The sequence below is a fragment of the Nannospalax galili genome, unplaced genomic scaffold (assembly GCF_000622305.1).
Source record: "Nannospalax galili isolate Female #2095 unplaced genomic scaffold, S.galili_v1.0 scaffold1189, whole genome shotgun sequence".
Classification (NCBI taxonomy): domain Eukaryota; kingdom Metazoa; phylum Chordata; class Mammalia; order Rodentia; family Spalacidae; genus Nannospalax; species Nannospalax galili.
In genome coordinates, this window is record NW_008360313.1 from 47,341 (window position 1) to 62,193 (window position 14,853).

General features: G+C 37.9%; 1 protein-coding gene across 3 annotated transcripts in view; it reads right to left on the minus strand.

Moving 5' to 3' along the window:
• Positions 1 to 2,767: 2,767 nt before the first annotated feature.
• Gorab (golgin, RAB6 interacting) overlaps positions 2,768 to 14,853 on the minus strand; it is a 23,080-nt gene continuing 10,994 nt past the window's right edge. For all 3 annotated transcript variants that reach the window (XM_008824890.3, XM_017796068.2, XM_029559497.1), the window contains exons 4-5: positions 12,991 to 13,131; positions 2,768 to 4,928 (exon numbers count right to left, since the gene is read on the minus strand). In XM_008824890.3, coding sequence (XP_008823112.2) covers positions 4,481 to 4,928; positions 12,991 to 13,131 — 589 coding nt within the window. In that variant the 3' untranslated portion in view covers positions 2,768 to 4,480. The remainder of the gene's footprint in view (positions 4,929 to 12,990; positions 13,132 to 14,853) is intronic.

Below are 14,853 nucleotides of genomic sequence, written 5' to 3' on the forward strand. Positions count from 1 at the left end.
TGCCAAAAGAAGCCCTGATTTCTTTCTAGGACATAGCCTTATCCTATGCCATAGAAGACATTAAGGCACAAATAAAACAATTTCATCCAGACTTTAACTACCTTCTGAAGTGAGACTCAAGAGTATCTGGGGCAAGAATCCAGCAATAACACCTGCTTCCATCCCATGGCTTCTTTCAATTGGGTATTTCTAACTCTGCCTTATGGCTGCTGTGTATCTCACCTGTTTCCTTGGTTAAAGATCTGTCCGCAACAGAATGGAGTTTAGTCGGATACTAGATCCTAGGACTTTCCTCTCTTCTATGAACAGCAGTGGTAGGGAAGGGAAAGTTTAGACTAAAAGGCTCAAGATGTTTGTGGATAGACTCTAAGTGGTACTGAGGCCATGTCTGTGAGTGAGGGAAGTACACGAGGTAAAAAAGCCAACATGGAAAATGACTCAATGTGGTTGCTTCGGCTTGTTTTTGCTTCAGTTATAAAATCCAGGTCTGAACAACTAATCCTAACAGCCTGTAGTTCCATATACATGTTTAGATTTGTAAGTTTCTGTCTGAATTGCTTGTTTTTTGCTTGGCTAAATAAGAGAGTGCCAAGTTCTGTAGAGTTTTTAATTAAGTGAAGGCTCTGGTGCAAATACAGTTTCACAAAGCTGGATGAAACGAATGGCCACATGTACTGTACACATGGCAGTGTTACCCAATGAGTGAAGTAATAGCTCATGAAATGCCTTTTCTAACTCCAATTATTCACTTCCGTCTTCTCGTAATGGTAGTGCACTATACCTCACAGGATATTATTCCACTCCTTATATGAACCTTTGGCCTAGTGACTTGTCCCTTGAGGCATGCTACAATCACAGAAATGTTATTCCTGTCACATCTTATTGCTTAATTATGTCTCTATTTTAGGATCCTGGAGTCATTTGGCTTGGAAAGACTCTGATGTGTAATCTTTGAACGAGCCTCTGTGTTGTTACCCTTCGTTTCTCACTACACCATTTCCATCTTGTTCTGGCTTAAACAATAATTCCCACCCCTTGGTTTGAGAACACTGAGTAATTGTAGTGAGCTCTCATATTCACGCTATTTTCCTTATAGGAAGATACCATCAACTTTGTCCTAACAGTCTATCCTTTAGACTACTGGTCTAAATATTGGAGTTTTTGTACTGGTGAGCACCATGGGTTTCCTAATCTTAAATCTATACTATCCAACCCCCTCCCTTCTAGTTCACTCTTGCTCTGGTAACTAGACTTTTTAAACCCCAAATCTGTACATACTGTCTAATATGGATGTTTTTGTTTTATTTTATAAGATTTTAGTGCTAAAAATGAAAAACATGGTAGCTCTTAGACTCTTCCACTGACTGCCAAACAACTGGACAGAATACTTTAAAAATATCACAAGGATTACCCATGGTTGATATTCCAATTATTTGTTTTGCTTTCCATTACTAATTATGCTGTGCCATCAGCTTTTACAAATGAAAACCTTATTCGCTTAATTAGACTATAAGCTTAAGGAAACGGGCACAGATCATATACCTCCTATGTAGCACTATCTCTATGAGCTGCTCTGGTACAGTTGTTTGATCAATTGCATAGATGACGTGGCACTTTCCAGACAGCTGTTTAGAATTAGCTTATAAAAGCAGCCTAATGTTAAGGTAAAGGCAGACTGGCAAGCACTGCGCCGCTTCATCTCTCCAGAGAACAGTTCCAGTCAGGTCTGGGGTGGACCTATGCTGAGAAGAGGTATAATTACCCTGGACCAAGTGGCCCCAGGTCTTGTCTAGCAGACTGAGTTATATCTATCAGGACCTTTTAAAATGCTGACTTGGCTCCTCAGAAATAGAAAACCCCAAACATCATTTATAAAGGTCACTGGGAATGGTCTCGGTCAGAATAATTTGAGTCGGTTCTGTGCCAATGCAATGAAGGAAGGAGGAAGTGGCTGAGTGCTGAGGTAAATAACCTCCCTGAGACTACAACAAATGCAAACAAAGAGTGAGGGAGGTTTATGGCTGGGCTTTGACTCCATAATACAAATGCCAACCCAGCAATGAAATCTGCAAGGAATTCCTATCACAGGTTTTTATCATCTGACTTGAAAACCAGCTGTGTGCTTGTGAGAACACAGATTTACCGCTTGTAAGAGCTATAATTCAGAATTATGCAGAAGTGAAAATTATAAGGAAAAAAACAAGTTATTTTCAATGCAACGAGAACCATTCTTAAAGGGATTCTGGTCCTCTGAAACCCACAGAAAAGCAAAGTAGTACGGAACCAAGTTTTAAGAACCCTTAAATTCTGGAACTCAAGTTTAAACATATAAAATTTTGTTCTACAGTAAGTGAAAGTTACAACAGTCTCATAAACATTATCTTTTAACCAGAACAAGCAAGTTAACAATGAGTAATTCTGAACCATTTCCTTCACAGAAATGAACAATTGTCATGTACTTGTGAATTTCTATATCGAAGCTGATCGGACATATTGGACAAGATTATATCAGGGCTGCGTGCAGTCAGTGTGTATGGTCTTCACATCAATGCGCCTCCATTCTTGCACACATGGGCTACAGCTGTCTGCATAAAACTGATGCAATACAATTTTGTCACTTATATCTTCACCTGAACACTCAAATACCACCCTAGAAAGGCAAGGGAGTCATGCTTTTCCAAAATAATAATTTCAATGGACCTTTTGTAGCATATTTTAAGTCATTTCACACAGAGACACACACAAAGACACATAGACACACACCCTATATGGAGTTAGGACCTTTTATAGCATAATTGAAGTCACTTCACACACACACACCAAATGGAGTTATAAAGCAAATTTTTAGGGAAATAGATGCAGTGAACTTCATGGCCTGAGTCAGGCAGACAATGTAACAGAGGTGCAGAACGGTACTCGGTGTGGTGGGTAGAACAGTTCTTTCATGATTCTCATTTCTCTATACATTTCTCTATAGACCTTCTAAGCACTTTGAAAATTAAGACTGTACAAGCCTGTATTTAAGCAATATTACAGGACCTCGTTTGTTAATGAATTTTCTTAACAGAACCTCATAAAAAGTAGTTAATTGAATTTACAACATCCAAAATGCATTACTGACAAACACTCTCTGCTTAAGAACATATATTAAACTCTTTGAAACTAGTTTTTTTTCAAGGTAAATGAAGGACCATATTGTAAACACATCAGACTTGTTTATTTCTTAGAAAAATAAGAGTGTCTTGTGCAATACGAAGCTTACAATTTGTATGTATGTCATACATAAATAAAAGCAGCATGACCTACCATGCTTGTGTTTAGAGAAGCCAGTAATGGAAAGCTATACTTGCAACTCAAGTTATAAAAAACTACAAAGCTCATCCATATTACCAGAAGATAATCTTCAAAGAAACCAATTTAAAAATAGGATATCCCTAATTTTTCTCTAAACTATTACTGATATAACTGTCATTTCCTTTATTTCATTTTGTTTTGACTAAAAACGTATTTTTTATATTTTGTAATTTCTGACAGATATTTAAGATAATATTGGTAGATCTTGTGACAAAACTACAATATTTATATATACATTCACATAAAGCACAATGTAGTGATCAAGTATCATGAACAAATTATTAAAGTAATAACGAGCATTTTAACAATCTAAATGCTTTATAGTGGGATAATTAAGATCCAGTACATAAAATATCTATTTTACAGAGTTTCAGAAAGGAAGCACATCATTGTTTGATAGTCAAAAGTGGCAATAGGTGAGTTCTCTATATCATTTTTATCCTCACTTTAGAAATGCTTTTGTTGTCTGAAGTTCACTGATCAATTCACCAATTACAGAAAGCAGAATACTGTGAAAGTAACATACAGCTTATTTGTGTATGTACATCAGCTATCCAAAATTCAGGTTAAACAAGAAACCACTTAAAGGCAAAAATAATGTGGCATTAAGTTGTCTAGTTCCTTATATTAGTTGTAGTTTTCAAGTTGTGTTTAGTAACTTGAGTAACACGCAGAGAATTTAACCTTTTTTTCCTCTTCTTGTCTGTTTTACACAGTAATTTCTGTCTTTCCAATGATTATATAAGTAAGACCATGCATTCTTCACACTTCTCCCACAAGTTAAATGAGTTTAAGTACTGAAAATTATTTTTCACTTTGTTTTTCTGTGTTTACCTGCTAAAAACACTCTAGCCATGCAGTTTTCCTTCTACCACTCTGCTTTCTGTAGTGCTGGAGACGAAGCCCAGGGCTGCAGGCTCTTCCAACCTTTTCAGTTACTTGTATTAACGCATTAATAAGAATTCAAGGAACATGGAAGAATCAAGGTGAAATGTCCCCCTAAATATAAAATTACCAAATTTGGAACTTTGGAATGATCAAACATGTTAACCTACTAAAACTAATCATGGATTCAAACACAATCAGTTTTAAATTAGCTTTATCAGAGACCAGGTAACACCACCTGTCATGTGGCCAGAGCAGCTGAAAAGGTCTTAGGTCCTTGATTTGGGCAGCTGAGTGTAACAGGAGCACTACTGGAATGCTCCCCCTGCCTGTCTACCTCTGGAGAAGAAGCTTGTCTTTCTTGAGGCTTTTTGATCTCTTCAGCAAATCCTAAAGAGACACGCCCGCCAGCAGGCTGACACAACCTTTCTCCAGGGACCACTTGCTTCCCTGCTTCTGCCTCCTGCTCATAAAGCAATCTTTCCACTTCCACCTCCAGTTCCAAAGCCTCCTCATCAGCCTGCACGTCCAGCTGCTGCATCAGCTCCTCCAGCTTCTTGGCCTTTCGGAGCTCATTCTGTTGTATGATCGTGCAGAGGTGTTCAGTGAGTTGCTCTTTTGTCTCAGTCTTGCGCTGTAGATCCAGCTTTGCTGTGATGTACTCAGCCTCCGCCCTGTCAAACCGCTTCCTATCAGGACAGACGCAAAGACTGGTTCATTAGCTTTCAATTGAAAACATATCCAAGAGTCAGAAACAAATTCCAAAATGGGAGAAGAAGATTCCAAAATGGGAGAAGATATGGATACCAACACTTTACCAACAGCATGAGCTAAAATAGGCTATTGATGCTACCATTTTCATAACATCCTTATTTGGATTTATTGCTGATAATGTTGTTTTGTACTTCCTTCTAAAATAAAGCTGTGCTTGAATGAAAGTAGGCTAAGAGTTAACTTAGTAGTCTGCTATCTCTAGGAGAGGGTGGAGGACAGAGAGCTCAGATTTGTAGAGTATGCCAGGTTGTGTGGTATAAATATTACCACTTTGGCTAAATTCAAGTTACTCACATGACATCACTAAATGAAGAATTGGGGAGAAATGGGAAGAGATGCGCAACACCTACTCTTGTAAGCTAACTCAAGACAGCTCTAGCACACACTAGCTTTGGCACATGCTACCTGACACACACTAGCTCAGGCACAAGCTAGCTCTAACACACTAGCTCTGACATACGCTAGCTCTGGCACACTAGCTCTGACACAAGCTAGCTCTGGCATACACTAGCTTTGGCACACTAGCTCTGATGCGCTAGCTCTAGCATACTAGCTCTGACACACACTAGCTCTGGCACATGCTAGCTCTAACACTCTAGCTCTGACACATACTAGCTTTGACACACACTAGCTCTGGCACACGCTAGCTCTGGCACACTAGCTCTGGCACATGCTAGCTCTAACATTCTAGCTCTGACACATACTAGATTTGACATACACTAGCTCTAACACGCTAGCTCTGGCACACACTAGCTTTGGCACAATAGCTGACATGCTAGCTCTAGCATACTAGCTCTGACACACTAGCTCTGGCACACGCTAGCTCTGGCACACTAGCTCTGGCACATGCTAGTTCTAGTTCATGCTCTGGAACACGCTAGCTCTGGCACACAAGTGGTTAAATTTATGAGAGGCAAAACAAGAGACGGAGAGAACATCTGCATTTCTAATTAATGGATCAGAAAAGAAATATCTTGATGAAGGGGTGAACATAAATAGGACAGAGCACACTCAAGACAATGATGCTAAGTGGGGCCAAGATGTAAATAAAGATCAAGAAGAACAGAAAACCACCACATCAGTTTGGGCAGGACTTTTCAATGTCAAAACTGACAATGTCAAAACTGACAATGTCACAACTGACAATGTCAAAACTGACAATGTCACAACTGACAATGTCAAAACTGACAATGTCACAACTGACAATGTCAAAACTGACAATGTCACAACTGACAATGTCAAAACTGACAATGTCACAACTGACAATGTCAAAACTGACAATGTCACAACTGACAATGTCAAAACTGACAATGTCACAACTGACAATGTCAAAACTGACAATGTCACAACTGACAATGTCAAAACTGACAATGTCACAACTGACAATGTCAAAACTGACAATGTCACAACTGACAATGTCAAAACTGACAATGTCAAAACTGACATACAATTATTTCTTGTAATGAGCTGCCCTGTACTTGTAGGGTTCTGAACAGCATTACTGGGATTATCCATTAGCTGCCAGAACCACCTACTAGCTGTGACAACCAAAAAACCAGACATTGCCGACATCTTTTTGAGGGATATTATTGCTCCTAGCTGAAAATCTCTGGGCTAAGTTGTTCTTGGTCTATACTAGTTAACAGAAGACTGATGTTACACATACAAAGGATTTTATGGTTGGGGATACAGCTCAGTGGCAGAGTAACTGTGTAGCATATGAGCCCTTGGGTTCAATCCTCAGAATAAAAAAAAAAAAGAGAGAAAGAAAAACATTTCACCTATCACCACATACACAAGCCATACAGACGAGTAATGCCAGTCTTCTGTGAAGTAGGATAATTTTAGGGGAGAAGCCACCTGAAATCTTTTTTTTCCCTTTTGCATTAGATAGGTACAAAAACTAAAGTCACTTTCTATGTAATGTGCTACTTTTCTTTTTGACAACAAAGTAGAAAGTTTCTTCCTCTCCTGAAAGAAAAGAAATACCAATTTGTCAACTAGTTCTTCAATTTGTTTACCACTAATACTTGTGAAGGCCACATTGGCTTACCAGTTATGATGGTCTATTTAATTTCACTAAATGCAATAAACAGCTTTAACTATATGAGTTATAGCAAATAAGAAAAAGAAAAAAATTACCTCATAATGTAAAATTCTCTATCTTGGCAGGAAATACAGTGAAAATCCTAAAAGGCTTTAGCTTCAGAGAACTAAAGGTTCAAAACTTTGTGGTCATTCCTCATGTATTCAAGTTTGACCATAGGATATAGGGAACAAATCTGAGCTCTCTACCCAAACTAGCTAAGGAAGAGGAAAATACTTTCCCTGCAGGATATAAGAGGCAGTGTCAGAGGCATGTCATCAGAATCACCGGCTATGCTCTTCAGTGCTTAGAAGTCACACTTTTCCTACTTGAGCTTTCCTCTCTCACTCACAGACCAGTCCTGCTACGAGCTGGTCTCTATATTAGCTTCACTCTGCTCAATCTTGCTATGATCCAAAAGGAGAGCCTGGGTCAGCCCAGTTCATCTCAGTTAAACAGTGTTCAAGAGCCAATGTTTAGTCTGTGAATGTCCTGGAGTGGGTACCAGGTGGCCACCAGGGTCAACACCTGAATGAAATATTTAGATTCCTGCAGACAGGTTGGAGAAAAGGCCTCCTATGACTGAAAATTAGTACAGCAACTACGGCAGTTACTTAGCCAAGTTCTGCGTCTGTCTGTAAAAGTGATGGCTAGCAGTGTCACACTGACCCATGGTTTAAGATTCAGCATGGGAATCTTGCCCAGTGCCTGAGAAACAGACTTTCTCCTTCAGAGCATCTGAATAAGAAATTACCGTATCAGTGACATGTATCTAAAATTGCAATTATAGAAAATTTAGGGGGTCTGATGTTATAACTGAAAATTGCTACTTACATAGTACTCATTTATCATTTCTTCTTTTTTACTGTCACCTAATAAATGTTAAAAATGTTTTTCAATAACTTCCTAAGCTAAAAGATGTTATGCTAAAGGAACTGTTGGTACCTGGGTCCCTCATTTCCACACTCAGTAACATAATACCCTGCTTATGAATGCTCTTGCGTCAAGTCAAGAGCTCACTCTGACATTACAGATATATGAATACCTTCTCCCTTTCCCAAAATTCTGTTCTCTCCACAGCTGCAGTATCCCTCAATCAGTCAGCAGAGATTTACAGGCTGGGTTCATGAATACTGAATTGAAATTAACATCTGTAACTGGGTCCCTGGTTTCCACTGGTCTTTCACCCCAGATAAATCACTTAAGATGTCAAATTTTGTTTATTTATTTAAAGTCTTTCTAGCCAGAAACATGCACATATCTTCCTTGACAGAGTGATTTATGTTTAAAATATTGATTAGTTTCACAAACTACATGATTAGCCCGGGGGTCTCCTTGGCTAATATGAAGACACTCTGGAACAGAAGACGGGCATTACACATCAGACAGCAAGAACTGGAAATGTAATTACAGAATTGTTTTGTTATTTCAAGAGGATACAAAGTGATTTAATGTTATTTAAAGATATTAAAAACTGTCTCTTGGTTTTGGTTATCAACTTTTTAAAAAAAATTCAATGTTTAACTCTTTGAATGTCATCAACTCCCACTGATCCACTTTTCATTTTATGGTCTCTTTTCTGAGTAGTTTAAACTATTTGGATGGGTTAACATATGACTTTTGTCCTTTCTTAGAAGTCTCTAAAGAACAAATACTTATTTAAAACCATAGATTAGAGATATTTTTTTCCTTTCTTGAAATATTCTGTTATTTCATTACTCTAGGAGTTTTTCATAACTCATTCTTATTTATGCTAAAAACTAAAAGTGAGAGAATGCCAGAATGATGTACAAGGATGTCACAAGAATGAAATCACTTATCGCCTTAGCTCTGCACTGCTTTCTCCCCAAGAATGGGTAGGTAGTACTGTTGTCTTCACAACTTATTCTTTATTCTTGGTTTTCACTGAACACAACTGATAACTATTTTTTTATTTATCGCATATATTGGAAATAGAGAAAATGAACAAAGACATTTTGCCGCTGTTAGACAAATTTAAATAAGAACACTGTAGTCGGCTCAAACAGCCTCCTCAAAATATTTACTTATTTTTTTAATTAAAAAAATTTTTGCTTTAATCCCAGCCCTTGGGAGGCAGAGTCAGGTGGATTTCTGTGAGAATGAGGCCAGTGTGGTTCATATAGTGACTTCCAGGTGGGCTGGGACTCCAGAGATCCTTTTTTTTTTGGTATGTGTACGAGTGTTTTGCCTGCATGTATGGAAGTATATGCACAGAGGCCAAAAGTGGGCATGGGATCTCCTGGAACTGGAGTTCTGAATGGTTAAGTCACGATGTGGGTGCTGGGAAATAACAACTGAGCCATCTCTCCAGCCCCAAATATTTCTTCATCTGTGGAACTTTTGAGTATTACTTTATATGAAATTAGTTTATAGGAGAACAGATGTGATTTAAGCTGAGCATTTTAAGAGGTCTTCTGAATTACCCTGTTGGATACTAAATACAATCACATGTAACCTTTGAATAGAGAAGACAGAAAAGAAGATACAGGAGGAAATGTGACTGTGGAAACATAGAATGCAGAACTGAGGCCACAAGTCAAGGAATACATACAGCCATCAAAAGTTAGAAAAGACAAGTAATCAAACCAGAGGGACCCACAGAAAGCACAACCCTGCTAACACCTTTACTTTGGGTTTCTAGTCTGAAATGTGAGAGAAGGGACCTTCTGATGTTTGAAGTCATACAGCGTGTGGTAATTTGCTATGATAGTCCTAAGAAACTAACAATGCAGGGACCATGGTGTCAAGTTTAGGTGGTGAAACTGATCATGCATGTGAAGTGTCAAATTCTTAAGTCTTCAGAATAGCCCATCCAAATGAAACAATGAATGAAAAATAAATTTCTAAACATAAAAAGGAAATATGATTTCCTCATGCAATTATTTCAAAGGAAGAAATTCTAGTACTCCTTAAAGATGTAATGATAATCTCTCATCTTTCCATGTTTGTAACTCAAACAAGACTCACAACAAAAGACATTTACTATCCTTACATTCTTATAGTATTTTCTACAATCTGTTATTCTTACTTTTATAAATTATTCAAAAATGATTTACTTCTTAGGTAAGAAACTCCAACCCCACCTAAGGAAATTGTGGCAGAAGATGGCTGCTGGGAGGAGCAGAGACATGAGACTTTTGGTAGGTTAGACAGGTTCCAATAGATGGACTCACACTGAAGGTCATTAAGAGACACAAATTAGACTCTTATCTGCCTTATTATACATATACATGTAGAATCATTAAATTGGGTAGGGGGACAATAAGGAGAGGTGGGCATAAGGGAGGGGATCTAAATACCATCAAATTATATTGTATGAAAACTGCAAAAATTCAATTAAAAAATTTTAAATTACTTCTGTATATGTGCGTATGTGTGCATATGAAAGTGTGAAGTTAAGTCTAAATGATAAATAGTTATTGTTTTTCTTAGCATAACAAAGGTTCAAACAAGTGCTCTATATACAGACACCTCCAGGGCTGTTAAGTGGTCTGCCTAGCACATGGGGATGCTACAGTTACAGCTGTGCACAGCAGCAACAGCACAGCTATCTCGAGACTGCAGGGGCAGGCTTAGTCTAAGGTTGCTTTATACATGCCCATTTTAAAGAAATGCTGACTATTTACCACATATGAACATTTGTGGATAGCACTGAACCAGGCACTACAGAATGAAGACATTATGTTCTTTAAAAAAAATCTGTTTATGTGTATGAGTTATTTATGTATATTTACTTCATGTGCCTGCATGTATAAGCACATTTATGTATACAGTGCCTGCAGAGGCCAGAAGAGTGTCGGATCCCCTGGAATTGGAGTTAGGGAAGGTTGTTAGCCACCATGTGGGTGCTAGGAACTGAACTTCGGTCCTCTGCAAAAACAGTCAGTACTCTTAACTGCTGCATCATCTCTCCAGCCCCATTATTTCTTACTAAAAAAATAAATAAATAAATAATTCAAGGAAATCTCCCACAGAAACTAAGTGTCCTAAGGATCACCTTCCAGTAAAACTCTGGACACTATTTTTTTATTATCTGAGGTGCTGGGGATTACAACCCATATCTTGCACATGCTAGGCAAGTGCTCGACATTGACCTCTATTTCCTATCCTGAATCACTGTGCTATTTGCAATTCCTCAATACTCATAAATGCCAATTTAGAAAATTCTGCCTTAAACTTATGCATGAACAAGGACACAGTCCTGGCTTCAGACACAAACTTATGGCACCTTTGACTTACCTGAGGAGCTTAGGCTTTTAAAATCAGACTCACATATCAGCATTCATGTACACAGTTTTGTCAGTAACAGCACCATGCAAAGCTGATATATTCAGATTATTAAAGATATAAGCATATAGGATATAAAGCACCTATCTTTACTTAGTAAGAATTCCCTAAAATTTCAGTAAGAATCGGTAATTCTAACTTGCTTATAGTTCTCTGAAGGCTAAAACTGATAATTCCTATATAATATTCAATGTGAAAAATGGAATCTTTCTCTAGCCTACACTAGCACAGAATTAAAACACAACCAGACTATTTTCCTTTAGTACCCAGCACTGTAGGCAATGCTATGAATTATTTGTATAAAAGGTGTAAAAATGACTCTCTAGCAAACTCATGTTGGAAAGAATAAAACGTGCTAAAAAAGCAAGGCTGAGTTTACTTGTAACACAATCTTGGTTACCTCCTGAGCAACTGCATTGACAGAAATCGGGACCTTCAACTTATCAGCTACTGATGACATTAATTTAGGCCATGCGCTGAGAAAAGGAAACCTATTATGTCTCACAGCATATAGTCAAACAGCAATTACCAAAATTACAAGGCCAACCACAAACCTCTTTCTTAAACACTAAACAGCGAATTAAAAACTATCATCAAGCATTTCCGCTTTATTAAGTTGTTATATAAACATTCTGATGCTGTGGTTTACCCTAGATTAATGAAGCATTCTGATTGATTTCTAGTGTTACAGAGAAAGATGCAAAGCTGAGTCATTAGCACAGCATTTCCCTGTGAAAAAAGACAAACCAGGATGATTAAAGCAATGCTGAAGGGACTGAGAACCCTGAAACTGAACTTTTTTTTTTTTTGCCTTTTTATCTGTTTGTAAAGCCCATGTAATTCTTTACATGTGTTTGTTCACTTTAAAAATATTCCACAATAATTTTTTTCTTTATAATAATGCCAGTCGTTGAAACTAAGAAAACGAATGTGTACAAACCACTGTGTACAAAGAATAATCAAACAAAAAGGGAAAAACAAACTTCATGATTCTTAAAGAGGTATTTAAGAAAACATTCACAAGTGTTCTTTTCTTTCTTTTTCTAGACAGAGTCTCACTAAGCAATCAACACTGGCAGTGATTCTCCTGCCTCAGCTTCCACGCAGTGCTGGGATTACAGGCACGTACCACCGTTCCTGGCTTATGTTCAAAGCTTTCACAAAATAAACAAGATTTTCTTACTTTGATGAGAACTAAAGTGAGAATCTGGCTCCAATTCTATGAAGGCCATATCAAATAATCAAAGGTTTTAAGAGAAGGAGCATAGATTTGGTGTTAGAATAATACAGTTCTGTGGCCAGTCAGTCAGGCGTGTAGTTTGTTAGAGCCTGAAAGACTGGGCATCCCAAACATTAACTAGCTGAAGGTTCATCAGGAAAGACTAAAACATAAATAAATCATTTAAGAAATACTCTAATAGGAATTTAAACAATGTTAAGTGGTATGGCAGGCAGCCAACTGAATGAGCACATTGCTTAATGAGGTGTCCATGAGACTTTATTGATGGCATACCTAAAACCTACTAACCTAGCTAGCAAACAGTAATTACCTCAGACTATTAAGAGTTCAGTTTTCAACTCACCGTGCATAAGAATATTCTAGGCTTGCCTGATCAATTCGGTTCCTGAGGATTCCAATGTCAGCTGACACCATGTCATCTAAAGCCTGTAACTCCTTCTGGATCCGCTTCAGTTTGATGGTCTCTGCCTGAGTTCTTTTAGATCTAGAAAATGAGGAATGTGAGTTGAGGGAAAAATACTATATATAAAAAGAAAAGGAAGGTAATTGCATATATACTTACAATTCGTAATTTTTTTTCCAAAAATGACATCTGAGTTTTTCTTATTTTTCAAAACTCCCTATAGTACATACTATTTTCACAAGCAAGGCAAAAAATTAATACTTAAGAAAGTTCCTGATAAACAGTTCATCTGTGGACTTATATCTATTCTGTAAGAAAAGCACTGAAAAACCGTATGGGTATTCCCTTTACAGTAAAGTGCTGAACACAGCTTTCCAGAGTTCTAGGATCACATTCTTCTTCCCAAGTCCATTCTCGCTTTTTATACCTACCTCACATAAGAGCAGGTACCTGTATTAGATGATATTTCCTGTCTGAAAACATCTACATTTTCAATTTTCTATGTCCTATCTTGTTTTCTAGGAACAACTGTACACAGGTCCTCAAAATGGTCTGTGAAACTCAAGCACACTCTTTCCTTTCCTGTTTAAACACATGTGCAGCTGGATCATCTCAGTCCCCTCATCACACCCAAGCACAACATGCACTTCAGAAAGAGAGTAACAAATACAAAACTAAATCTCTAACCATGAATTCACTCTTTTCCAAAATTTCATACACAATCTCTAGGAAGCAGAAGCCCCCCTCCATGGAACCAATATCCTGCAACTTACACTGTTGATTTCTACTGCATTATGCATCCAGCTTTCCTTTCTTCTTAATAAAGCGCACTAACCAGTCAACTCTTTTATATCAAGTACTTCATTATCCATTTATCACTAACATGATCATGGCTGCTCTTCCCTAATTTCTGTCTCTATCTGCGTCTCCTGTCTTAAATCACCAGCAGAAAAGTACAGAACCTACATGTTCTTTTCAAGTCAGGGATAATGTAGCCCAGGCTGGTTTGAACTCACAATCCTCCTGCTTCAACCGCCCAAGTGGCAAGATTACAGGTATGCACCAACATGGAAAACAGAGTGTTAAAATTTTAATAAAACCCTCAGTGAACAGTACTCTTCTACAGTAAAGACTAAAATGCCTTTTTGGAATATCATTTGGAGGAAAACAAGAGGACTATTCTTATACATTTTTTTCTTTTCCTTGAAATAGTAAGCCTATCAATGAACTGTATTTTTCTCATATACGAAAGATCTAGTAGGGGGCGGGGGAAAGGATCTTTTTCAACGTCAAATACATACTTATCTCTGAAATTCTTTATACCTATGTAACCTTCTCACCTGTTCTGTCCTTACATCAACTCAAGCCTCAAGCAGTTTAACAGTTTTGCTACTTTTCTGGAGAGGTCTTTTTTTTGACAGGGTTTTGTCAGATAGCTGTGGCTGGCCTCACACTTAAGCAGTCTTCCTGCGTCAGCCTCAGGAGTGCTGAGATTGCAAGCATGTGCAACCAGGCCAAGTTGGAGATCTTAAAATGTCATTGACTATTTACTTGCATTAGGTTCACTCACTACCTTATTGACTCAGGTAAGTTTTCTAAGGCCACAGGAGATTAGGAACTATAAACTAAAAGGGCAGGGAGAGTGGTAGAGGCAGGACGGATGATTTGAACGGGGAATGAAGCTGTTTAGGGCCAATATAATACAATAAGTGAGAGATTGCTGACAAACTAACACTGAGGGTATGAGAAAAATCAAATCTCATATAAGGCACATGATGGCTACTGTGAGTCATCAATAAAATA